Here is a 26,631-nt window from a genome sequence, read left to right on the forward strand (position 1 = left end):
TCAGAAGATGTGCCTTGTGACCTGATGCCCAGCATTTTTTATTTTTTTAATAGTCCTGGCACGGATGTGATGCAACGTGAAGGATCAGTGTTCGCTAAAACTCTTGCGTTCTGCTCATGATGTCCTTATAAAAGTTAATCAGGACATCGTGTTCTCTCAGAGGCACTGAATCCTGAGCGGGACACTTTTAGACCATCAGCTCTGAGACTCACACGATAAAGGACAGAGCCTGTGGTTTAGACGGCTTGAGCCGGACGCTTTCTCTGTCCCAGGATGAAGCAGGTAGGATTGATATTCTCACACTGATCACGGAGAGTCAGAGCCTAAGAACCGGGTACTGTTTTATTCAGGAGTTTAGCACATTAGAGATATATGTTTAAAAAAAGGTGACTCCAGTTCAAAAGTTGTATTGGTGTTATTCAGGGGAATGTCCTCGGGGTACACGCATGCTCCAGATGATTTTCTGAGCTCTTCATCAGATTATTAAAGTCACCTGCATGCAGGAAACTTACAGGATTGCTTGTACTTTTTCCCACATTCAAGATTCTTGTGATATCATGTTTTAAACATGATTAAAAGTGATTTTCTGTGTAGAAAACGTGGTCAGGGTTTGAAGGATAAGCTGAACTCACATTCATCTGCAACACTTGCTTTAAAAATTCACATCATGAATATTTAAAGAATAATATTAGCTGGTATGAATGATCAGACTGTTAGGCTACGTTCACACTGCAGGCTGAAGTGACTCAAATCCGATCTTTTCCCCCATATGTGACCTGTATCCGATCTTTTATTGACAATATGAACGACACAGATCCGATTTTTTCAAATCCGACCCAGGCCGTTTGGATATGTGGTCCTAATTCCGATTCCTATCCGCTCTTTTCATATGCGACTTCAGTCTGAACCGCCAGGTCGCATTCATCCGACTTACACGTCATCAACAAGCCACAAACGTCACTATTCTGCGCTGAAGTAGGCGGCGGGTCTCTCAAAAAAAGTTACAACAGCATGGCGCATAATCACGGGCGCAGATAGAGGGGGGGACGGGTGGGATTCGTCCCACCCAGATTTAAATTCACTTTGTTCGGTCCCCCCCACTTTGAATAAGGCAAACCTCACAGAAAAATCAAAAGACTAATTACCATTCGGTTTATTGAGGTGCACGGCAGTGTATACATAATTGCAACAACTCACATAAAATAAAACAAAGACTGATATTTGGTTGGTTGAGCTGCGCAGACTGCACAGGTTGCGAGCTCGAGCTTGGTTGCTATGGTAACCCACAACAAGTTTGACAGGCATATCGGGGTTGGGGTTGGTTTGCTGGCAGCTTTGTCCCCCCCCAGTTTTTTGTCCCCCCCAGTTCCAAAAAACGTATCTGCGCCCCGGCGCATGACATCAATGCGAGGGACGCTTCGGGCTGTGAAGGTTCTGAATCTTCTCAATGGAAGGACGCAGAGGTTAGGGAGCTGATTTCCATTTGGGGGGATGCAGCTATTCAAGCTAGATTGGATGGGTCATACCGCAACCGGGCGGTTTTACTTCCGTAAACACTGGCCATGCTCACTGCGTGTGACGTCGTCGTATCCTGCAGTGCGCATGCGGAACACTTTTAGGTCGCTTTTCGTTCATACTGAGGATCACATACAAGTCGCATATATTTGTTAATGTGAACGACCTCACAAAAAAATCGGATTTCACAAAAAAATCGGAATTGAGCATTAAGCCTTGCAGTGTGAACGTAGCATTAGTGTCTTAAAACTGGGATCTGTGACAATATTCTTACAACGATGCTCAGAACGGACACGTTTTATTGATTCCCCAAACAGGAAATTTGGTGATTTGATCATCAGTTTATGGGACTTGCTCCAACACATTCTAGTCTTTCTATAGTTTTACACTGAAATGAGTAACACGCTGTCAGTGTGTGCTCAGTGTGCTTCCTGTCCGTGTTCCTTCAGGTCGAGATTCTGGATGATAAAACCAAAGAACAGCTGTGTTTTCTGGACAAGGTAAGCAGAACCACCTTAAACAGCTTTTGTTCTGTCCTCCATATTTCAGTGTTACAGTAAATCCACGTTATTAAACAGTTATGAAATCCTTTATGAGCTATTTTAGGTATTTCGCTGCTCAGGAGGACTGAGCACAGGAGCTAAACATGTCAGGTTGAGAAATTCTGATCTTAAAGCTAGACGGCCTTTCGAATTCATAAAATCGGTGAAATTTAGTTCCCTCTGAAATGTGGTCACTGTGATATATGTTTATTTCTGTAATATCTCCAAAATAGGGCGGCACGGTGGTGTAGTGGTTAGCGCTGTCGCCTCACAGCAAGAAGGTCTGGGTTCGAGCCCCGTGGCCGGCGAGGGCCTTTCTGTGTGGAGTTTGCATGTTGTCCGCGTGGGTTTCCTCTGGGTGCTCTGGTTTCCCCCAAAGACATGCAGGTTAGGTTAACTGGTGACTCTAAATTGGGCGTAGGTGTGAATGGTTGTCTGTGTCTATGTGTCAGCCCTGTGATGACCTGGCGACTTGTCCAGGGTGTACCCTGCCTTTCGCCCGTAGTCAGCTGGGATAGGCTCCAGCTCGCCTGCGACCCTGTAGAACAGGATAAAGCGGCTAGAGATAATGAGATGAGATGAGATCTCCAAAATATCGGGCCATTCTGTGGCTGGGAAGTTATTTAATTTGAGGGGATTAAAGCAAATAATGTGCATGAAATCGCTTGCTTCGCGCAGTCAAGCAGACAGAGGAAGTCCGTGTGCGCATGCGCAGGTTTACCTTCTTCTTCTTCTTTTGGGTTTTACGGCAGCTGGCATCCACAGTGTTGCATTACTGCCATCTACAGGTTTACCTTTGAGCGTGCACTGACAGTTCCATCATTCTGTCGCTAAATGAACAGCTGGTCACACCGAGGTGCTTGCTGAGTGCCGATATTTATTAGTTTAATAATAATAATAATAATAATAATAATAACTTTATTTGCCAGGTGTGTGAACAAGGAATTTGACTCCGGTTTCACTTAGCTCTCTTAGAACAAACAGATAAAAAGCATAGACAAAAACAAAAAGCTATGTACATGTAGAAGGGTAAATATATGTATAGACAGCATAGTGCAAGGATGAATTAGTAAATATAAATATACAGTGTGCACAGAATGACGGTATGAGTGTGCAGATATTTCACAGTTGATGATACTGATATTTGAGTCCGGTTTTAGCTGTTCATCACAGAGACAGCCTGAGGGAAAAAAACTATTCTTGTGTCTGGTTGTTTTTGTGTACAGTGATCTGTAGCGTCTCCCAGAGGGGAGAAGTTTAAACAATTTGTGACCAGGGTGTGATGGGTCTGCAGAGATGTTGCCTGCCCATTTCCTGACTCTGGACAGGTACAGGTCTTGGATGGAGGGCAGGCTGACACCAATAATTTTCTCTGCAGACCTTATTGTCCGTTGCAGTCTATTCTTGTCCTGTTTGGTGACCGATCCAAACCAAACAGTGATGGAAGAGCAGAGAACAGACTGAATGATGGCAGAGTAGAATTGTGTCAGCAGCTCCTTAGGCAGGTTGAGCTTCCTGAGCTGGCGCAGAAAGTACAACCTCTGCTGGGCCTTTTTGATGATGATGACTGTGTTGGTCTCCCACTTCAGGTCCCGGGAGATTGTGGAACCCAGAAACCTGAAGGTTTCAACAGCAGTCACAATGTTGTTGGTGATGGTGATGGGTGGCAGAGTGGGAGGGCTCCTCCTAAAGTCCACTGTCATCTCCACAATTCTGAGTGTGTTCAGCTCCAGATTGTTCTGACTGCACCAATAGACCAGCCGTTCAACCTCCCGTCTGTATGCAGACTCGTCACCGTCTCAGATGAGGCCAATGACCGTTGTGTCATCTGCAAATTTCAGGAGTTTAACAGACGGGTCTCTTGAGGTGTAGTCATTGGTGTAAAGGGAGAAGAGCAGTGGGGAGAGCACACACCCCTGGGGGGCACCAGTGCTGATAGTCTGGGTGCTGGATGTGATGCTCCCCAGCCTCACGTGCTGCTTCCTGTCAGTCAGGAAGTTTATAATCCACTGACAGGTGGAGGAGGGCACAGTGAGCTGGGTGAGCTTGGTGTGAAGGATATCTGGAACGATGGTGTTGAACGCCGAACTGAAGTCCACGAACAGGATCCTGGCACACGTCCCTGCAGAGTCATGGTGTTGCAGGATGTAGTGCAGTCCCATATTGATTGCATCATCCGCTGACCTGTTTGCCCAGTAGGCAAACTGCACGGGGTCCATCAGGGGGTCTGTGATGTCCTTCAGGTGTGACAACACCAGTCTCTCAAAGGACCTCATGACTACAGATGTGAGGGCTACAGGCCTGTAGTCATTCAGTCCTGTGATGGTGGTTTTCTTGGGAACCAGGATTATTGTGGAGCGTTTGAAGCATGAGGGGACTTCACACAGCTCCAGGGATCTATTGAAGATCTGGGTGAAGATGGGGGCCAGCTGATCAGCACAGACCTTCAGACAGGAGGGCAACACACCATCTGGGCCGGGTGCCTTCCTGATCTTTTGTCTGCGAAAAAGCTGACAAACATCCTCTTCACAGATCTTGAGTGCTGGTGTGGGGTCAGAGGCAAGAGGAGGCAGAAAAGCAGGGGGTGTAAATGGGTCTTTAATGTCTGAGGGGGGGAGAGGTGTGAGTGTGTCAAATCTGCAGTAAAACACATTCAACTCATCAGCCAGTTGATGGTTCATTGCAGTGTTGGGGGATGGTCTCCTGTAGTTGGTGATGTTCTTCAGGCCTCTCCACACTGACGCCGGATCGTTGGCTGAAAGGCTGTTTTTGATCCTTTCAGCGTAGCTCCTCTTTTCTGCTTTCACCTCTTTCGTCAGTGTGTTTCTGGCCTGTTTGTACAGGACTCTGTCCCCACTTCTGTAGGGCTCCTCCTTGGCTTGGCAAAGCTGCCTGAGTTTTGCAGTGAACCAGGGTTTGTTGTTGTTGTATGTGCGGAAGGTCTTGGTGGGCACACACATATTCTCACAAAAACTGATGTAAGATGCCACGGTATCAGTCAGTTCATGCAAGTCTGAAGCTGCAGCCTCAAAAACCCTCCAATCAGTGCAGTCAAAGCAGGCTTGTAATTCCACTTTGGCCTCATCGGACCATCTCCTCACTGTCTTTACCACAGGCTTAGCAGATTTCAGCTTCTGCCTGTAGGTTGGGATAAGATGAACAATGCAGTGATCAGATAGTCTCAAGGCTGCATGGGGGACAGAGTGGTATGAGTCCTTTAAAACAGTGTAACAATGGTCCAGAGTGTTATTGTCCCTGGTGGGACACTTAATGTGCTGTTTATATTTTGGCAGTTCGTGGCTGAGGTTTGCTCTGTTAAAGTCCCCCAAAACAATGAGCAAAGAGGCCGGGTGTTTTTTCGCCACGTTGTTTATCTGGTCAGCCACATGTTGTAATGCCTCAGTAACACAAGCCTGAGGGGGGATGTAGACTCCAACCAGAATAAACGAGGAAAACTCTCGCGGAGCATGAAATGGTTTGCAGTTTATGAATAATGTTTCCAGATGAGGACTGCATGATTTGTTTAGAACCGTGACATCAGTACACCAACCTTCATTAATGTAAAAGCAGACTCCGCCTCCCCTCGTTTTCCCCGTGAGCTCCGTTTTGCGGTCCACTCAGTGCAGGTGAGATCCAGGCAGGTGGAGAGAAGAGTCTGGGATGTGCTCACCGAGCCAGGTTTCTGTGAAGCACAAGGCAGCAGATCTGTTAAAATCCGTGTTGATTGTGTTGAGGAGCAGCAGTTCATCCATCTTGTTGGCCAGAGAGCGGACGTTAGCCAAGTGAATAGATGGGAGCGCAGTGCGAAACCCCCGCTGCCTCAGCCTGACGAGCGCACTGGCTCGCTTCCCCCGGTGTCTCCGGCAGAGACCATAGAGAGCTGCTGCTCCTCCAACAAGTAGCTCTGGAAAATTTTCCGGATCAATGAAAACCGATGAAAAAACTTTACTGGTGGTTATTCCAATGTTTATGAGTTCTTCTCTGGAGTATGTGACCAGAGAAGAAGCGCAAAAACCACAACAAATACACAAAAACATAGAAAGTATGAGAGAGCGAAGTACCAAGGCAACCGTCCACGGCGCCATCTAGTTTGGTCCTGCGTTTCCTTTCCTTCATATATAACATAACGTCTTTTCTTCTCGCTTTCCGTTACTGTAGTCGGTCTTTCACGTTTCATTCGCATACTCACGTCCTCCATTTTTCTCTCCTGTTTCAAATTTGTATCCCGCAATGCCTTGTGCGAACGAGGAAAGCCCACCACGTGATGTGATGCATGATGTAATATCTTGAATTGAGTCATGGTGAAGCAGGAAAAAATAGCAGAGAATTTTGGGCCACGTGGCTCGAAATTAATCAATTGTTCTATTAAAAACAACTAATAAAATTGGAAGTCTGTGATTCGAATTCAGTAGCTTTTAGTCCACTAAACAAAAATAACTGGGTGTCGGGGAAAATTCTTTTCTTTTTATGACCTACACTTGAAAAATCTGAAAGGCAGTCTAGCTTTAAGTGAATAAATACGATGAAAAATTTCACTCATTACTAGTTTATTTTGTAGTATGTGTGATGGTAATGAGTTAATATGGCTCATGTACTTAATATTTACACATTCACTAGCAATTTAACGTTTATAGAAATAAGTGGATTTAATGAATTAATAAGTGTAAAAGAAAGAAAGAAAGAAAGAAAGAAAGAAAGAAAGAAAGAAAGAAAGCACAACTTTATTCATCACACACTTGTGAAATTCCTCTCTGCATTTAACCCAACTGAAGCAGTGAACACACACATGCACAATGAGCACATACACATTAGCCTGGCTAACGCGACTTCAAAGCTCTCCGAGCTATTGGTCTGGCCAAGATATTAAGCCCAACCGTTTCCCAGAGCCCGTGGTTGACCCGCCTCCCTGAAATGCCTCAGTTTGCTACTGGTCAAAGCCAGAAAAGGCTGTGACGAAGCTTAAACCAATCACATCACTCTTTCCTCTGACGTATGCGACGCGACGGGGCTAACTGGTAGATTAAACTCTTCCCGAAGCCGGTCGGGAGCAAGGCGAAAACGTCCTTCCTTTCAATAAATACCTCCAGGGCTGCTCTTTGCTCCGTTTTCAATGAGAACTTCCCATTGAATGCTTTCAATACAGCATCTATGCGTAATAGATGCGGAAGCGTGAATGAAGCGCTTCCGGCATAGATTCTGTAAACAATCTATGGCTTCCGGTCGCAGTTCTACTACGTCAGTGCCTTGAACACGCCTCTACCCAGGGCCATTGGAGATGCTCAAAGTTGATTGGTTCCCGATTTTTCGGGAGCTTGGAAGAGCTGTAGATAGCTTGCCTGGCCAGACTAAGCTCGCAACAGGCCCTCGTGTTGCGTCACGCTTAGGATGGGTGGGCCCAGGCTACATACACATACCCAGAGCAGTGCGCAGCCATGCTAACAGCGCCCGGGGAGCAGGTGGGAGTTCGGTGCCTCGCTCAAGGGCACTTCAGCCCAAGGCCGTCCCATATTAACCTAACTGCATGTCTTTGGACTATGGTGGAAACCGGAGCACCCGGAGGAAACCCACGCGGACACGGGGAGAACATGCAAACTCCACACAGAAAGGCCCTCGCCGGCCACGGGGCTCAAACCCAGAACCTTCTTGCTGTGACGCGACAGCGCTAACCACTACACCACCGTGCCGCCCAATAATACTAATACTGTAATACTAATATTAAAATAGCACTGTTGATTTCCAAATGAAGAAATTTGGGTGTGAAGAGCTGCAGAAGAACAGGCTGAGACTTATAAATTACTGATCTCATTATTTTACTTTTACTTTGATATAATGTGCTTGCTTATTTTTTTAATTTATGTCTCCCTTTCTTTTTGTGCCTCTTCATTTTCCTTCACATTATTATTATTATTATTATTATTATTATTATTGACTTGTCCAGGGTGTACCCCACCTTTCGCCCGTAGTCAGCTGGGATAGGCTCCAGCTTGCCTGCGACCCTGTAGAAGGATAAAGCGGCTACAGATAATGAGATGAGATGAGATGATTATTATTATTATTATTATTATTATTATACTTGTGTGTGTGTGTTTGCAGGTTGAGTATCATTCCACTATCGGCGATATTAAAGTCCTTTTCCACAGAGTGTGTAAGTCACTATTAATATTTTTGTCTCGGTTCCATCCTGCCCTGATTAAATTCCACATGGATTTGACTCACACTCTGTATTTCTCTGTTCATAATGGTCCAGGAGGGAAGCTGTGTGTGTGTTGTATAGTTTCGGTGTTTTTCTCAAATGAATTTGACCCTATAATGTTAGCGTAAATAAATGTGGTACAGTTGTGCTCATAAGTTTACATACCCTGGCAGAATTTTTGCTTTCTTGGCCATTTTTCAGAGAATATGAATGATAACACAAAAACTTTTTTTCCCCACTCATGGTTAGTGGTTGGGCGAAGTCATTTATTGATAAACAACTGTGTTTTCTATTTTTAAATCATAATGACAACAAAAAACATCCAAATGACCCTGATCAAAAGTTTACATCCCCCAGTTCTTAATACCGTGTATTGCCCCCTCTAACATCAATAACAGCCTGAAGTCTTTTGTGGTAGTTGTGGATGAGGCTCTTTATTTTCTTAGATGGTAAAGCTACCCATTCTTCTTGGCAAAAAGCCTCCAGTTCCTGTAAATTCCTGGGCTGTCTTGCATGAACTGCGCACTTGAGATCTTCCCAGAGTGGCTCAATGTTATTGAGGTCAGGGGACTGAGATGGCCACTCCAGAACCTTCACTTTGTTCTGCTGTAGCCAATGACAGGTCGACCTGGCCTTGTGTTTTGGATCGTTGTCATGTTGGAACGTCCAAGTACGTCCCATGCGCAGCTTCCGGGCTGATGAGTGCAAATTTGCCTCCAGTATTTGCTGATAACGTGCTGCATTCATCTTTTCTTCAACTTTGACCAAGTTTCCTGTGCCTTTGTAGCTCACACATCCCCAAAATATCAGCGATCCACCTCCGTGCTTTACAGTAGGAATGGTGTTCCTTTCATCATTGGCCTTGTTGACACCTCTCCAAATGTAACATTTATGGTTGTGGCCAGAAAGTTCAATTTTGGTCTCATCACTCCAAATTACCTTGTTCCAGAAGTTTTGAGGCTTGTCTCTGTATTGTTTGGCATAAATTTTTGTTGGTCTACCTGAATGTGGTTTGGTTTTAACAGAGCCCCTGGTTTTCCATTTGTTAATCACAGTTTGAACACTGCTGACTGGCATTATCAATTCCGTGGATATCTTTTTGTATCCCTTTCCTGTTTTATACAGTTCAACTACCTTTTCCTGTAGATCCGTTGACAATTTTTTGCTTTCCCCATGACTCAGAATCCAGAAACATCAGTGGTTGGATGAAAGATGCAAGAGTCTGTCTGGATCCCAGAAACTCACTCAGCTTTTATGCACACACACTGATTACAAGCAAACAGATCACAGTTGAGGATGCTACCTTTAGTAGCCATTCAAACCCATTTGTGTCAACTTCTGTGCATGTTATCAGGCCAAAATCACCAGGGTATGTGAACTTTTGATCAGGGTCATTTGGGTAGTTTCTGTTGTCATTATGATTTAAAAAGAGAAAACACAGTCGTTTGATAATAAATGGTTTCACCCAACCACTAAGCATGAGTGGAAAAGATGTTTTTGTGTTATCATTCATATTCTCTGAAAAATGGCCAAAGAATCATAGATTCTGCCAGGGTATGTAAACTTATGAGCACAACTGTATGTCTTTCCTTCCTTTATTGCAGATCCGCAGTGGTATCCAGCAAGACAAGCGCTGAGACTCCACCCCAGTGAGAGAAACACACTCTGCATTTCAGTCCAAACTCCAGGATCTGATCCAACACTTCACAGTTTAATAACATTTGTGTTTGGAATAGACGATAACTGTTTGTCTGATGATGTTTGAAGAATGAGAGTGTGTTATAGCATGTTTGACAGCACGCGTGTGTGTGTTATAAGACAGTTTGCAATGTTATACAGTGGAGGAAATAATTATTTGATCCCTTGCTGATTTTGTAAGTTTGCCCACTGGCAAAGATATGAACAGTCTATAATTTTAAGGGTAGGTTTATTTTAAGAGTGAGAGATAGAATATCAAAAAGAAAATCCAGAAAATCACATTTTATAAAATATATAAATTGATTTGCATTTCATTGAGTGAAATAAGTATTTGATCCCCTACCAACCATTAAGAGTTCTGGCTCCCACAGACCAATTAGACACTCCTAATCAACTCGTTACCTGCATTAAAGACAGCTGTCTTAAATTGACACCTGTATAAAAGACACCAGTCTACAGAATCAATCAGACTCCAACCTCTCCAACATGGGCAAGACCAAAGAGCTGTCTAAGGATGTCAGGGACAAGATTGTAGAGCTGCACAAGGCTGGACTGGGCTACAAAACCATAAGCAAGAAGCTGGGTGAGAAGGAGACAACTGTTGGTGCAATACTTCGAAAATGGAAGAAATACAAAATGACCATCAATCGACCCTGGTCTGGGGCCCCACGCAAGATCTCACCTCGTGGGGTATCAAGGATCACGAGAAAGGTGAGAGATCAGCCTAGAACTACATGGGAGGAGCTTGTGAATGATTTTAAGGCAACTGGGACCACAGTCACCAAGAAAACCATTGGTAACACATTACGCCGTAATGGATTAAAATCCTGCAGTGCCGCAAGGTCCCCCTGCTCAAGAAGGCACATGTGCAGGCCCGTCTGAAGTTTGCCAATGAACACCTGAATGATTCTGAGAGTGATTGGGAGAAGGTGCTGTGGTCAGATGAGACCAAAATCGAGCTCTTTGGCATTAACTCAACTCGCCATGTTTGGAGGAAGAAAAATGCTGACTATGACCCGAAGAACACCATCCCCACTGTCAAGCATGGAGATGGAAACATTATGCTTTGGGGGTGTTTCTCTGCTAAGGGCAAAGGACTATTTTACCACATCAACGGAAGAATGGACACAGCCATGTACCGTAAAATCCTGAGTGACAACCTCCTTCCCTCTGCCAGGACACTGAAAATGGGTCGTGGATGGGTCTTCCAGCATGACAATGACCCAAAACATACAGCCAAGGCAACAAAGGAGTGGCTCAAGAAGAAGCACATTAAGGTCATGGAGTGGCCTCGCCAGTCTCCGGACCTTAATCCCATAGAAAACCTATGGAGGGAGCTGAAGCTCCGAGTTGCAAAGCGACAGCCTCAAAACCTTAATGATCTAGAGATGATCTGCAAAGAGGAGTGGACCAAAATTCCTCCTGACATGTGCGCAAACCTGGTCATCAACTACAAGAAACGTCTGACCGCTGTGCTTGCCAGCAAGGGTTTTGCCACCAAATACTAAGTCTTGTTTGCTAGAGGGTTCAAATACTTATTTCACTCAAAGAAATGCAAATCAGTTTATATCTTTTATATGAAGTTATTTTCTGGATTTTCTTTTTGATGTTTTGTCTCTCACAGTTAAAATAAACCTAACATTAAAATTATAGAATGTTCATTTCTTTGTCAAACTTACAAAATCAGCAAGGGATCAAATAATTATTTCCTCCACTGTATGGGTTTTCTTCTATAAAAAGGCGTTTAGGTCAGGTGTAGTAAAGGTCCTCACTGAGACTCGTCTCCCCCACGTGTCCTGTTCCACTCGAGGTCTTTCATTCCACTGAGGGACTTTTTCAGCAGGTTCACTTCAAAGTGCTCATGTTTTACATTAACTCAGGCCTTACACCAGCACTGAGTCACACAGACCCAGTGCACTTCCATCAGCAGGTCCTCACAGGGGTTAACATCACCTCCACGTGGACAGTGCAGGGACCAGATCCTTCACAGGGACATGGACAGGGACAGTGTGGAAAAAGCGTGTAATCATTGATCAGCTTATTTCACGGACTTTCCACAACAGAAAGTGTAAATATAAACATAAAAAGTACACAATTCATATGTGATGTGAATATTTTATCACATTCAGTCAAATCGAATACAGAGATCAGAAATACCTGACTGAGATCATTATTCTCTCAATTCTTTCTTTCACTCACTCATTTCTTCTCTTTGCTTTTCTTGCTTTTGTTTTGCTTTCTTCCTTTGTGTCTCTCTTTGTTTTCTTTCTCTTTTTCTTTTTGCTTTGTTCTTCTTTTTATTTTTTTCCTTTTAATTGTTTTTTTTCTATCAGTCATTTATTTTTGTCTATCTTTTCCTCTGACTTTGTTTTCAGTTTTCTTTCTTTCTTTCTTTCTTTCTTTCTTTCTTTCTTTCTTTCTTTCTTTCTTTCTTTGGCTTTTATTTTCTCTGTTCTTTTTGGGTCTGTGTTCTTTCTTTCTTTCTTTCTTTCTTTCTTTCTTTCTTTCTTCGGTTTTTATTTTTCTCTGCTCTTTTTGTTTCTTTCTTTCTTTCACTTTTATTTTCTCTGTTCTTTTTGTGTCTGTGTGCATTCTTTTCCTTTATTTATTTCTTTTTTATTTTCTCTGCTCTTCTTTTTGTCTGTGTGCTTTCTTTCTTTCTTTGGCTTTTATTTTCTCTGTTCTTTGTGTCTGTGTGCATTTTCTCTTTTCTTTCTTTCTTTCTTTCTTTCTTTCTTTCTTTCTTTCTTTCTTTCTTTCTTTCACTTTTATTTCCTTTGTTTGTTTGTGTCTGTGTGCATTCTTTTCCTTTCTTTTTTCTTTTCTCTGCTCTTCTTTTTGTGTCTTTGCATTCTTTCTTTCTTTGGCATTTATTTTCTCTGTTCTTTTTGTGTCTATGTGCATTTTCTTTCTTTCTTTCTTTCTTTCTTTCTTTCTTTCTTTCTTTCTTTCTTTCTTTCTTTCTTTTTTCTTTCTTTCTCTCTTTCTCTGTAATGTATCAGTCCGAGATGTGTTTTATTTGTTTACGCTCCTCAGTAAATTCAGATTTTACAAATGAGCCCACAGCTGCCCTGCCTTCCCCTTCTGCTGCCCCGCCTTCCCCTTCTGCTGCCCCGCCTTCCCCTTCTGTTCCCCTGCCTTCCCCTTCTGTTCCCCTGCCTTCCCCTTCTGCTGCCCTGCATTCCCCTTCTGTTCCCCTGCCTTCCCCTTCTGTTCCCCTGCCTTCCCCTTCTGCTGCCCCACCTTCCCCTTCTGCTGCCCCGCCTTCCCCTTCTGCTGCCCCGCCTTCCCCTTCTGCTGCCCCGCCTTCCCCTTCTGCTGCCCCGCCTTCCCCTTCTGCTGCCCCGCCTTCCCCTTCTGCTGCCCCGCCTTCCCCTTCTGCTGCCCCGCCTTCCCCTTCTGCTGCCCGCCTTCCCCTTCTGCTGCCCCACCTTCCCCTTCTGCTGCCCCACCTTCCCCTTCTGCTGCCCCACCTTCCCCTTCTGCTGCCCCGCCTTCCCCTTCTGCTGCCCGCCTTCCCCTTCTGCTGCCCCGCCTTCCCCTTCTGTTGCTCAGTCAGTGTTGTATGGACCGCATTTGCAGACTGGAACATGATTGGCTCGTATATTTTATGACAGTAACACATTGTTCTGTCTGCTGTGAGTGATGTCAGTGGATTGCTGCTTTCAGAATCAGGCGAGCTCAGAGACGATGAGCTTTTACAGAATTTACCTGTGGGTGTGACAGCCACACTGTATTTCCATGACCTCGGGCCTCGCCTAGGCTGGACCATGGTACGACCTGCAGATGGTTTAAACCTGTTCACTGCACGCTTACACTCAACTCAGCTCCACCTTTTATCTGCTCTAATTAAGTGTTGGTTGCTGGAGTGTAATCATGTCCGATGGGTAAAGTGTGTGCTGTGGGATGAGAATGTGTGCTGTTTGTGTGCAGGTGTTTCTGTCGGAGTACGTAGGACCACTTCTGATTTACCTGCTCTTCTATTTCCGACTTCCCTACATCTACACTCATACACACACTCTCACTCCACCCGGCCCCCACCCTGCGGTCAGGTACGCTCTCACACACATCATCAACTGATCCTAATGAGCATTTGTAATATTACTGCTCACTTCTCTCTCTCTCTCTCTCTCTCTCTCTCTCTCTCTCTCTCACTCTCTCAGTTTGGCATGTGTGTGTCATTCTCTCCATTATATGAAGAGACTGATGGAGACAGTATTTCTGCATCGTTTCACCCATGGCACTTTGCCTGTAGGGGTCATCATGAGAGTGAGTACCCACACACACACACACACGTTTTTCTTCTGTAATTGGCTCCATAGTTGTTGGCTTCTATTTGAAACACCAATACACAACGTGAAAAGGTTTGAGGGGGTGAATACTTATGCACACCATTGTTTTATTCCAAAATACATCATTTAAATATTACAATTATGGAATTTAGAATTTACATTTATGCTAAATTCCATAAATGTAAATTTAAATGATGGATTCTGAAATAAAACAGCAGTGTGCATAAGTATTCGCCCCTCCAACCTTCTCATCTCATTATCTGTAGCCGCTTTATCCTGTTCTACAGGGTCGCAGGCAAGCTGGAGCCTATCCCAGCTGACTACGGGCGAAAGGCAGGGTACACCCTGGACAAGTCGCCAGGTCATCACAGGGCTGACACATAGACACAGACAACCATTCACACTCACACCTACGGTCAATTTAGAGTCACCAGTTAACCTAACCTGCATGTCTTTGGACTGTGGGGGAAACCGGAGCACCCGGAGGAAACCCACGCGGACAACATGCAAACTCCACACAGAAAGGCCCTCGCCAGCCCTGGGGCTCGAACCCGGACCTTCTTGCTGTGAGGCAACAGTGCTAACCACTACACCACCGTGCCGCCCCTCCCCCCAACCTTTTCACACTGAATTACAAAATGCTTCTATCGCAGGTAGACACAAGTAGTTGAAAACTAGTTACAGCCTGCTGTCTGATCTGGTCATTAGCACCTTTCCATACTAGATGCTTCTGAAGAACCCTTGGTGTGTCCTGGAGAGACCATGTTTCAAATGAAGAGATCTTTCAAAGAACTGGTCAGACATCTCTAATTAACTTCATGCGGCAAAAGCGGTTAGCATGGTTTGATCACATCGTACGCATGCCTACAACAAGCTCGCCTCGCCAATTACTCCACTGGGAACCATTTGGGTGCTGTCAGCCAGGCAAGCAACACATGCTTGGAGGGATGCAGTCATGAGAGATTTACAGGAGACTGACATCTTCTTTGAAGAGGCAGTGGTGGCAGCGAAGGACAGAAAATGGTGGTGATCCCTTGTGTTGGCATTACCGTATGTGGATGTGCCCCATGGTTGCAGTGATGGTGTGGGAGAACTTAAGTAGGTTGAGAACAAGTCAAGCAGCTGCATTCTGGATCAGTTGCAGAGGTCAGAAGGTGTGCAAAGGCAGACCTGACAGGAGGTGCCAGAGTCCTGTCCTGAAATCTCCCAGGGTTTGAACAAGCACCTGAGTGGCCTGTATGGATAGGCATGGCCGTATCATAAATGGGCTGATATTGTAGAGTTTGAGTCAGTTTAGCAATGTGACAGCAGTTGGATGTCCATGGTTACACCAAAGTTGTGTGCAGTGACAGATGGTGAGATCACAAGATCTTGACATGATGAGATGTCCGAGCAGAAGCATGAGAGTCTGAGGGAGGAAAGGTAAAGAGAAGATGAGTTGAGTGTCATCAGCATATCAGAGGTATGATATAGGACTTCACCAAGAGAGCAGGTATAAAGGGAGACCTGAACAGGACCAAGCACTGAGCCTTGTGGGATACCAGTGGAGACTCTGCATGGAGTCTGCAGATGTAGATCCTGTCCATGTCTCCTGATATCAGTGTTCCTCTGGGTAAGAAGTAAGCCACTGCAATGCCATGTTGTGAGCTGAGGATGGACAGGAGTGTCTTGTGGTTGATTGTGTTGAATGCTGCAGAAAGGTTGAGGACGATGAGAACTGATGACAGTTTGACTGATCTAGCAGCATGAGTGGTAGTCACAAGAGCAGAGAACAATCAGTTTAAATAAATAAGGGAGAACTCATTTATTCTTTTGTCCCCATACTATCCCCCTGACCACCTCCTCTCGTTCTAGTTTTTTTTTTTTCCCCAGCTTTCGGTATTTTATCTGAAGAAAATGTATTTACTGTGACTGAATGATGTGTATTATTTTACAGAACTGTGTGTATTACTGGGGTTTTGCTGCCTGGTTGGCATATTACATTAATCACCCACTTTACACCCCACCATGTGAGTCATTACACAGCACTGACATTTTGCTTTCTCACACACATTAAAAACATTCTCGCTATTTTAATATCTTGTATTATATTTATTCATTTCCAGCATATGGACAACTACAGATCGGCTGTGCGCTCGTCATGTTCATGGTGTGTAAGTACTGTATGTCACATATCAATCCTTTATCCAGTCCGACTGAAGTGGAGTGATGGTTTATTTTAATTCCAGCTGTGTGAGGTGGGAAATTTCTCAATCCACTGGTCACTCAACACCTCAGGAGGAGACGGTAAGTGTCTGAGACGGGACATTAACCCCACTCTTTCTTTCTTTCTCTTCAGTGTTATTCTGTCCCACTGATTTGAGTGACTCTGATGTTTTTGCTTAGCAGGAGCTAAATACCGACGTTTCCCTCATCCTTCTAAAAACCCCTTCACTTGGCTCTTCTTCTTTGTTTCCTGTCCCAACTATACATATGAGGTCAGAAGATCATAGTCTGGTACGTGCTCTTCGAATTGTAATCACCTTCTGACTTCCTGTCTGATCTGCAGGTTGGAGTGTGGGTGAGTTTCTCCATTATGACTCAGTGTGTTCCAGGTGAGATTTCAATACTTGTACTAACACCAGAGAGGAAATAAACACCAGACTAATGCGAGTATAGTCATCAGTGTAGTGCCGAGAGTCCAGGAATATTAGGCTTAGATTTTGTTGAGAGACTTGTTTAGGGTTTTGTTAGTTTTGGGGACAGTTAGGATTATTTTAGGATTTGGGATTAGTTAGGATTATACAGTGGCCTCCAGAATTATTGGCACCCTCTGTAAAGATTAATAAAAAGCGTTCGGAAAAAAAATCCACCTTGTGGTGAAGTCGCTTCATCTCACACTGAAAAAATAAGCAAAATCAAATATTTAATTGAAATAAATGTATTCAGAGAAAAGTAAGTCCTTCATCAAGACATAATTATTTTAAAAAAAAGTTCCACAATTATTGGCACCCCTGTATTTAATACCTTGTACACAGGGCCGTAACTACCATTGAGGACACCGAGCTCATGTCCTCGGCATTTTTTTCCCCACGGTATTTTTTTTTTCACTCAGAAATGTGAAATTAATATACGATGAAAATCGTTCTGACTTTGATCGGTGGAAAATTCTAAATTCAGCTTGCATCCCCCTGTTCTCATTTGTTTGTCTAAAAATAAAGTCCACATAATCATTTTTAAACGAAGCTGAAATATCCGACATTGGAAACATTTCATATCCGGCAGCCTCGCGATAGTCAGCTCAGCACCGCGGGATACACAAGAGCTGAGAAGTGTTCTCATCAAGGTCCGACTCCGCAGCCAGGCAGTTTGTCAATTAGTCGCGGAATCTGAAAATTGACATAAGACGAAGAAGTCTACTACACTAAAACAAACCAAACTCAGCTCTGGAAAGTCAGCAAGTGAGAGAAAAAGAAAGAGGGAAGAAGGGGAGTTAATTTTGCCAGTCACTGACAGTTCTGTGCCGGAATGCTTATGATCATTAACAGTGCAATTTTAATTAGCATTTCAAGCAACAACAGTCGAAGCCACTTAGCGAGATAGGATTTTCGTTTTCCAGGCGGCACAAACTCTTTTATTCTCTCTCTCGATGTGATTTGGTGCGTTTCAGATCAGAAAAGGCTGGACAGTCGTGACCTGTTGTTTATGAAGTTATTGGTGCTGACGAGACTTGAGCTATTTTGCTAACTTACCAGACTATAGGCTAACGGGAACACAAGACACTATTGTTTTGATCATTGGTTGTATTTTCGAACGGAAATGAAAACGGGTAGCAAACTTATTATGTTCACATTTTATTTACAACATGATGTACCGCCTCTGACTGCTTTCTGTCAATCATGAGCAGCCCAGCCGCGTTCACAGCTCCTCCTCCAATCAGCAGCTGGAGATGAGCCTCCTCTCGGGAAGTCTTGTCCCGCCCCTCTTATTGACTCCCATCTCCAGTGAGGCTCAGTCTCCCAATGTGGCGTTTTAGTCGGTTTTGTCCAATAACCGTCTAGTATTTTGCTATTGAAAAGGGCAGATATTTTTTAAAAAGCAATTGAAGTCCATTCAGGCTCGGCTAGATTGCGTTGTCACTCACTCACTCACTCACTCACTCACTCACTCACTCACTCACAAAATACTTTTGTGATCGTGCAGTTTCGAAATTGTTAAAATAAACATGTTCACCTACATGTTCATCTTGTTGGGCTTGTGATTTTGACTCGTTTCCAAAATGTATGAAAAGTCACCATATTAGGACATTTTTTTTTTTGGCAAATAAGATGTATCGCAATGTTTGACCTCGGTATTTGAAAAATCCTGGTTACGGCCCTGCTTGTACACCCTCCCTTTACTGCGAATTGGCCTAGTGGTTAGCGTGTCCACCTCTCGATCGGGAGGTGAGAGGTCATACCAAAGACCATCATAAAAATGGTACCTACTGCTGTCTGGCAAGGCACGCTGTAAAACAGATGCGAGTGGGGAGTCAAACTCTCATGGTTAACAGAGGACCCGCACCCCACTGAAACCCTAGCTGTATAGTCGAGAGGCCGAGGGCTACAGAAGTGGAGATCAGTGCCGCCCAATGCGCCTTAAGAGCCTGGTTAGTACTGGGATGGGAGACTGCCCGTGAAGACCAGGGCATGGCACAGGAAAGATTTTAGACTTAGACACCCTCCCTTTATCAGTAAAACAGCACTGGGTCTCTCCTATAACCTTTTATAAGGTTGGAGATCCAGAGCAGGTCATCTGAGCCCATTCCTCTTTGCACAATCTCTCCAGATCATCCAGGGTCCTCAACCCTCTCTTGTGCTCTCTCCTCTTCAGCTCCGCCCACAGATTTTCACTGGGGTTCAGCTCAGGGGACTGAGATGGCCAGGGCAGAAGCTTGATTTTGTGCTCAGTGAACCATTTTAGTGTTGATTTGGACATCGGATCATTGTCCTGCTGGAAGATCCAGTGATGACCCAGTTTTAGTTTCCTGGCAGAGAAGCCAGATTATGATTTAAAATGTCCTGTTGTTTCATGGAGTCCATGATGTCATGGACCCTAACAAGGTTTCAGGGCCTTTGGAGGAAAAACAGCCCCAAAATATCACAGAACCTCCACCATATTTAAAAGTTGGGATCGGGTTCTTTTCATTTCATTATAGCCATCCTTCTTTTTACACCAAACCCACCATGAGTGTTTATTGGGGGGGAAGCTCCATTTTTGTTCCCTCAGGCCAGAGGACATAGTTCCAGTCAAAGTTGTCGTAGCGTTTCACAAACTTCAGGTGCTTATGTTTATGGTTAACTGACAGAAAAGTTTTTTTTTTTCTGGAACCTTCTGAAGAATCTGTTGGTGTGGATTATCTAGTTTTGGCAGCAGTGGGGATGATGCGCCCCATAAAACATCTAATAACTGATCTGAGTAAAATGCTGCATGATATTTTAACACACATCTGTTCATAGGGACTAAGGTTTGTTTGGATTGATTTTCTGTAATGTATTTGTGTGTAGCTGTGTGTATATTGTGTTGTTGTCTGGTCTCGATCAGCTGCTGTCTTCACCCTGATCGGATTTGTTCAGATGACGATATGGGCCAAGTGGAAGCACAAAACCTACACCAGGGAGTTTAAAGACTACCCCGCTGTCCGTATGTCCATCCTTCCATTCATCCTCTGACAATACAACACATGAATCTTCTCTCACTCCTCTTATTAAACACCATTCAACTCATTGATTGTCTTTAATCATATTTTTCAGAGTTCATGCTCTGAGTTTAACTCCAACAGTGTTTATTTTTGCTGATTATTGATTGTGGTGATGATGATGATGATGATGATGATGATGTACTGTCAGTGTACTTTTCCTGTTCAGATGACAACAAATAGATTTTTTTTTTCAGTTCACAACAGAAGTTTTAACATTTGTAAGCATGTCATGAAAGTTGCTTGTGGGTGTGTCTTATAATGATTTAATTTCTGGTTGCCATGGTTTCACTCGTCAAATCAGGCTAGTGAGATATTTAAAGTATTTAAAACCAGCCCTGATCACTAACAATAAAATGATGGAGGGAAATTCTTGTGTATGATATACACCCTCACAGTGCATCACTAATGTCAGAATGAAACTAAAACAACATGAACATGAATCAAAATTAGCTCATGCTCACTGCCATTTACTAAAAATTCACATGTCTCTAGAGCTCTGGAATAAATCACAGAGAGAAAGAGAGATAGAGAGAGAGAGAGAGAGAGAGAGAGCACTAATTTGCCCCTGAAGACTGCTCTTAGTGACAGCTTGAATTCAGACATTATTGACTCCTTCCAGTTCGGATAAGTGTTGCCTCCAGCAGAAGCCTGAAGCTAAAAGTCCTGTCTAACACACCCTGAAGACACGGGCTGGAGTTACACCAGCAACACGGAGAGAGAGAGAGAGAGAAAGAATAATATTACAGTATGCAAAAAGCACCAAGGCTTCACACAGCCACATCACTGTCTAACAAAATCATCAGTCATCTAATAAAATACTTTATTTATTGATTGTTTTATTAAAAGTGCTTTAATGGAGAATCTACACACATTTATAAATATATTCAGAATCACAGAATTCACTCTTTATTTTGTTGCTGTGCTTAAATGAAATATTAACTGCTTTTAAATCACTTTGCAAAAATAAACTGGAATTTCTTGTGCTTTCCTCTTTTCAATTTTTATTTATTTATTTATTGTTCTTTCTAGTCTGTCCTTTCCCTATTTTGCCTCAATCTCTTAAAAAAGTAATTGTTTCTATTGCTAACAAATAATCCAATAAAAACCAGAAGGGCACTCGGTAGAGCGCATACCTCCGCCAAGCCACATATCCGGATTTGCATCAAAATCTAAGCAGTTGTTCCTTGGCCTATGCCCCACCTTTCCACCAAATTTCATCCCAATCTGTTCACTACTTGTTGAGTTACGATGGGAAAAGTCAAACAAATTCACGCAAAAACATGACCTACTCCAACACAGTTGGCAAAGGTCACATCACACATCACATTATCTCTAGCCGCTTTATCCTTCTACAGGGTCGCAGGCAAGCTGGAGCCTATCCCAGCTGACTACAGGCGAAAGGCGGGGTTCACCCTGGACAAGTCGCCAGGTCATCACAGGGCTGACACACAGACACAGACAACCATTCACACTCACACCTACGGTCAATTTAGAGTCACCAGTTAACCTAACCTGCATGTCTTTGGACTGTGGGGGAAACCGGAGCACCTGGAGGAAACCCACGCGGACACAGGGAGAACATGCAAACTCCACACAGAAAGGCCCTCGCCGGCCCCGGGGCTCGAACCCAGGACCTTCTTGCTGTGAGGCGACAGCGCTAACCACTACACCACCGTGAGTTGGCAAAGGTAATTAATAAATAAATAAGTCACCTTGTGCTGATTTATGAACACTGATGATCTCAAATGTGAAAATATAAGGTGTGTTTTATTTGGCTTCACATTCTCTGGTGTGTTTAATCTTTAACAGCACTACAGATTGCCAACTTTGTCGGAGGAGGTTATTTTCACCTCAGTTTGTTTGTTTGTTCTGAACGTAACTCAGAAAGTAATGTATGGATTTGGATGAAATTTGGTGGACAGCTTTAGTATTATCCTCGGTTCTAGTGATTTGGTTCTGATATTGATAACGTGGCTTGGCAGAGATATGAACTCTAATGTGTGCCCTTCTAGTTTTAAGATTGTGTGTGTGTATATATTATATTCAGCTGATCTTGTTCACATATTTCCTTTCAATAGCAGAGCTTAAAGGTGCCTTAGCATTTATTCATTATTTTTTAAAAATTGTTCTGTCGCCTCACAGCAAGAAGGTTCGGGTTCGAGCCCCGTGGCCGGCGAGGGCCTTTCTGTGTGGAGTTTGCATGTTCTCCCCTTGTCCGCGTGGGTTTCCTCCGGGTGCTCCGGTTTCCCCCACAGTCCAAAGACATGCAGGTTAGGTTAACTGGTGACTCTAAATTGAGCGTAGGTGTGAATGTGAGTGTGAATGGTTGTCTGTGTCTATGTGTCAGCCCTGTGATGACCTGGCGACTTGTCCAGGGTGTACCCCGCCTTTCACCCGTAGTCAGCTGGGATAGGCTCCAGCTTGCCTGCGACCCTGTAGAACAGGATAAAGCGGCTAGAGATAATGAGATGAGATGAGATGAAATTGTTCTGTGACATCTAAATAGAAGTCATGTAACTTAGGTTGGGGGGAAAAATGTCCAGATTTGGTTTAAAACACCTGTTTAGCCATTTTTATTTCAAAAGGATATCTCTCTGAGCAACCAAACTAGTTAGTTTCTGAGTTATATCTTCTTGATAAATGAATTGATAAATTAAATATTTACTTAACAAACAGCTGGACAAAGTTGCATCATATGTTTTAGATTCCTATGACAGCAGAGCAGAGGTGGACATAAACAAAGTACATTTACTTGAGTACTGTACTTATGTTCACTTTTTGAGTATCTGTACTTTAGTTGAGTAATTTTTTTTGGAAACTTGTGACTTTAACGTCACTAGATTTGAAAGACATTGTACTTTTTACTCCACTACATTTCTATCAAAGGGCTTGTTACTTTTTACTATGAAGCGGCGTTGAAAGTGGATGTTTTTTCCTTTTCTTTTCTAAAACGTGATTGATTTTTTTCGCAGGTGACACTGAGAGCCGATCAGTAATCATTAGGGTCACGTCACATCCATAGACTATAAAATCAAGTTCAGTGATTTCTCAGCAGCATTATTTAACACGATCAGTTGATGGCAGAATGGAAGGAGGCGGTTCTTCTGGGGAACACACGCACTCATTGCCCATGAACCCATGTTTCAGTTTTCTGTACGGATTAAAGATTTGTTTCATTTTAAATGTTTGCCAAAAACAAACCACATCACAGCCTACAAAAACTCACTGTCCAACCTGCAGAAGCATTTCATCTCATCTCATTATCTCTAGCCGCTTTATCCTTCTACAGGGTCGCAGGCAAGCTGGAGCCTATCCCAGCTGACTACGGGCGAAAGGCGGGGTACACCCTGGACAAGTCACCAGGTCATCACAGGGCTGACACATAGACACAGACAACCATTCACACTCACATTCACACCTACGCTCAATTTAGAGTCACCAGTTAACCTAACCTGCATGTCTTTGGACTGTGGGGGAAACCGGAGCACCCGGAGGAAACCAACGCAGACACGGGGAGAACATGCAAACTCCACACAGAAAGGCCCTCGCCGGCCACGGGGCTCGAACCCGGACCTTCTTGCTGTGAGGCGACAGCGCTAACCACTACATCACCGTGCCACCCCTGCAGAAGCATATTGAGGGATTTAAACGTTTTATTCCAAGAGAAAGCTTGCAATGAAGTTGTCTGTGCTTTTAGAGCTAGCGATAACGTTGCAATAGCTATGCAGTCTGGTTCGTCAAATGACTTTCTATGGATTTGCCCGCCAAGTTGCCATAGCCTTGTCCATGACTAACATTTACACATAGCTAGTTAACTTGGACACTGTTAGTTAGCAGGTAAAAACGGAGTTACGCTAACATGAATAACGTTAACTTATCTGAAGTCCTTTCATATATGTTTTAGCATACTGTAATCTTGCCAAATACACAGAATGTACAAATATTTCTTTTCTAGTAGCGTTAGCTACCCAATATGATTTCGAGCTTGAAAAGGGCATGTCAGGTGGAGCGTCACTGACTAGCTAGCTTAACGTTAAACCACCATGATGGCACAGCATGCGTTCATTTTGTGAATTCACATTTCTGTCTTTGGTAACGGCATTAGGTTTTGTAAGCATTGTGGCAATAATATAACAATGCGTTGACAGAAAATGTACTTTTAATACTTAAGTACAACCCCAATTCCAAAAAAGCTGGGACAAAGTACAAATTGTAAATTAAAATGGAATGCAATAATTTACAAATCTCAAAAACTGATATTGTATTCACAATAGAACATAGACAACATATGAAATGTCGAAAGTGAGACATTTTGAAATTTCATGCCAAATATTGGCTCATTTGAAATTTCATGACAGCAACACATCTCAAAAAAGTTGGGACAGGGGCAATAAGAGGCTGGAAAAGTTAAAGGTACAAAAAAGGAACAGCTGGAGGACCAAACTGCAACTCATTAGGTCAATTGGCAATAGGTCATTAACATGACTGGGTATAAAAAGAGCATCTTGGATTGGCAGCGGCTCTCAGAAGTAAAGATGGGAAGAGGATCACCAAGCCCCCTAATTCTGCACAGACAAATAGTGGAGCAATATCAGAAAGGAGTTCGACAGTGTAAAATTGCAAAGAGTTTGAACATCTCATCATCTACAGTGCATAATATCATCAAAAGATTCAGAGAATCTGGAAGAATCTCTGTGCGTAAGGGTCAAGGCCGGAAAACCATACCGGGTGCCCGTGATCTTCGGGCCCTTAGACGGCACTGCATCACATACAGGCATGCTTCTGTATTGGAAATCACAAAATGGGCTCAGGAATATTTCCAGAGAACATTATCTGTGAACACAATTCACCGTGCCATCCACCGTTGCCAGCTAAAGCTCTATAGTTCAAAGAAGAAGCCGTATCTAAACACGATCCAGAAGCGCAGACGTCTTCTCTGGGCCAAGGCTCATTTAAAATGGACTGTGGCAAAGTGGAAAACTGTTCTGTGGTCAGACGAATCAAAATTTGAAGTTCTTTCTGGAAATCAGGGACGCTGTGTCATTCGGACTAAAGAGGAGAAGGACGACCCAAGTTGTTATCAGTGCTCAGTTCAGAAGCCTACATCTCTGATGGTATGGGGTTGCATTAGTGCGTGTGGCATGGGCAGCTTACACATCTGGAAAGACACCATCAATGCTGAAAGGTATATCCAGGTTCTAAAGCAACATATGCTCCCATCCAGACGACGTCTCTTTCAGGGAAGACCTTGCATTTTCCAACATGACAATGCCAAACCACATACTGCATCAATTACAGCATCATGGCTGCGTAGAAGAAGGGTCCGGGTACTGAACTGGCCAGCCTGCAGTCCAGATCTTTCATCCATAGAAAACATTCGGCGCATCATAAAATGGAAGATACGACAAAAAGACCTAAGACAGTTGAGCAACTAGAATCCTACATTAGACAAGAATGGGTTAACATTCCTATCCCTAAACTTGAGCAACTTGTCTCCTCAGTCCCCAGACGTTTACAGACTGTTGTAAAGAGAAAAGGGGATGTCTCACAGTGGGAAACATGGCCTTGTCCCAACTTTTTTGAGATGTGTTGTTGTCATGAAATTTAAAATCACCTACTTTTTCTCTTTAAATGATGCATTTTCTCAGTTTAAACATTTGATATGTCATCTATGTTCTATTCTGAATAAAATATGGAATTTTGAAACTTCCACATCATTGCATTCCGTTTTTATTTACAATTTGTACTTTGTCCAAACTTTTTTGGAATCGGGGTTGTATTTTTAAAAGCAAGTACTTAAGTACAAATTTGACTGGAGAACTTTCACTTGTATCAGAGTAACATTTGACCAGCGGGATCTGTACTTTGATTTAAGTAATGAACTTGGGTACTCTGTCCACCTCTGCAGCACAGACCATTTCCTTGATCTGGCTTCAACCATCAAAACTGGATGAAACCACACAGCACGGCTCCTTACAGGTTCTGCTTGTGAAACCAATAAAGCTGAAACTGTATTTCTCTTCATGAATCAACCATGAATACACATACGCATGTATACCTCATATCGTACTTCTTCTATCATAAGTATTGGCACCTGTTGTAAAAATAAGCGGAAATTTTGTAGAAAATAAACATTGCACAATAATTTAAAGTGTCCATAAAATGATCAAGTAACTTATTTGTTCTCTCTCAAAAACTCTGATTCTATCTTCAGTACTACTGTAAATAAAATTTCTTTAAATAAAAAATTGAAACCTACATATTTTAGATATTTCTTCTACACTGTAAAAAATGTCCATAGAATTAACAGTGAATTTATGTAAAATCATGACACAAAAAAACTGTAATACAAAAACAATGAAGCAGTGTGTAATTTACATCAATATACTGTAAAACTCCTAACCAAATACCACTGTTAATTTAACAGTAAGAATATGTTGAATTGATCATATTTTTTGTAGAATTTACAAATTGTTGTAGTTTAAACACAGACAAACTGTAATACTAAAACAGAATGTGATAGAATGTGATAAAATTACATCATTGCCCTGTTAAAAAAATAAAAAATGTCAGTAGAGGCTCTCCGGCACATTTTGTAAAACTCTAAATCAAATAAAATATCTGTCTAGTAGATCATTGCTTGTAACCATCATTTTGGAGCCACAAAAACCA

General features: G+C 43.1%; 1 protein-coding gene across 3 annotated transcripts; it reads left to right on the plus strand.

The window, feature by feature from the left end:
- Nucleotides 1–216: 216 nt before the first annotated feature.
- On the plus strand, nt 217–26,093 carry tecrl2a (trans-2,3-enoyl-CoA reductase-like 2a). 3 transcript variants are annotated; one of them, XM_060920749.1, is made up of 14 exons: nt 217–282; nt 1,965–2,015; nt 8,151–8,202; nt 9,855–9,899; nt 13,618–13,721; nt 13,882–14,000; nt 14,112–14,217; nt 16,177–16,249; nt 16,346–16,389; nt 16,469–16,526; nt 16,629–16,717; nt 16,789–16,834; nt 19,803–19,901; nt 25,868–26,093. In XM_060920749.1, exons 1-14 carry the CDS (start codon nt 274–276, stop codon nt 25,984–25,986), a joined length of 1,014 nt encoding a protein of 337 aa, XP_060776732.1. In that variant the 5' UTR covers nt 217–273; the 3' UTR covers nt 25,987–26,093. The 3 variants fall into 3 exon arrangements, with proteins under 3 accessions (XP_060776732.1, XP_060776733.1, XP_060776734.1); XM_060920750.1 differs by lacking the exon at nt 25,868–26,093 and having other exon boundaries at nt 16,626–16,717; nt 19,803–20,876; XM_060920751.1 differs by lacking the exon at nt 25,868–26,093 and having other exon boundaries at nt 19,803–20,876.
- Nucleotides 26,094–26,631: the final 538 nt, after the last annotated feature.

This window comes from Neoarius graeffei, chromosome 5 (genome assembly GCF_027579695.1).
Source record: "Neoarius graeffei isolate fNeoGra1 chromosome 5, fNeoGra1.pri, whole genome shotgun sequence".
NCBI classification, from domain to species: Eukaryota; Metazoa; Chordata; class Actinopteri; order Siluriformes; family Ariidae; genus Neoarius; species Neoarius graeffei.

What these genes read in the sequence shown, in the direction of transcription:
- tecrl2a (XM_060920749.1), top strand. An exon ending in AGCGCTGAGACTCCACCCCA is followed by an intron (nt 9,900 to 13,617) that starts GTGAGAGAAACA and finishes TGCTGCTTTCAG; the next exon opens with AATCAGGCGAGCTCAGAGAC. An exon ending in CAACACCTCAGGAGGAGACG is followed by an intron (nt 16,527 to 16,628) that starts GTAAGTGTCTGA and finishes TTTGCTTAGCAG; the next exon opens with GAGCTAAATACCGACGTTTC.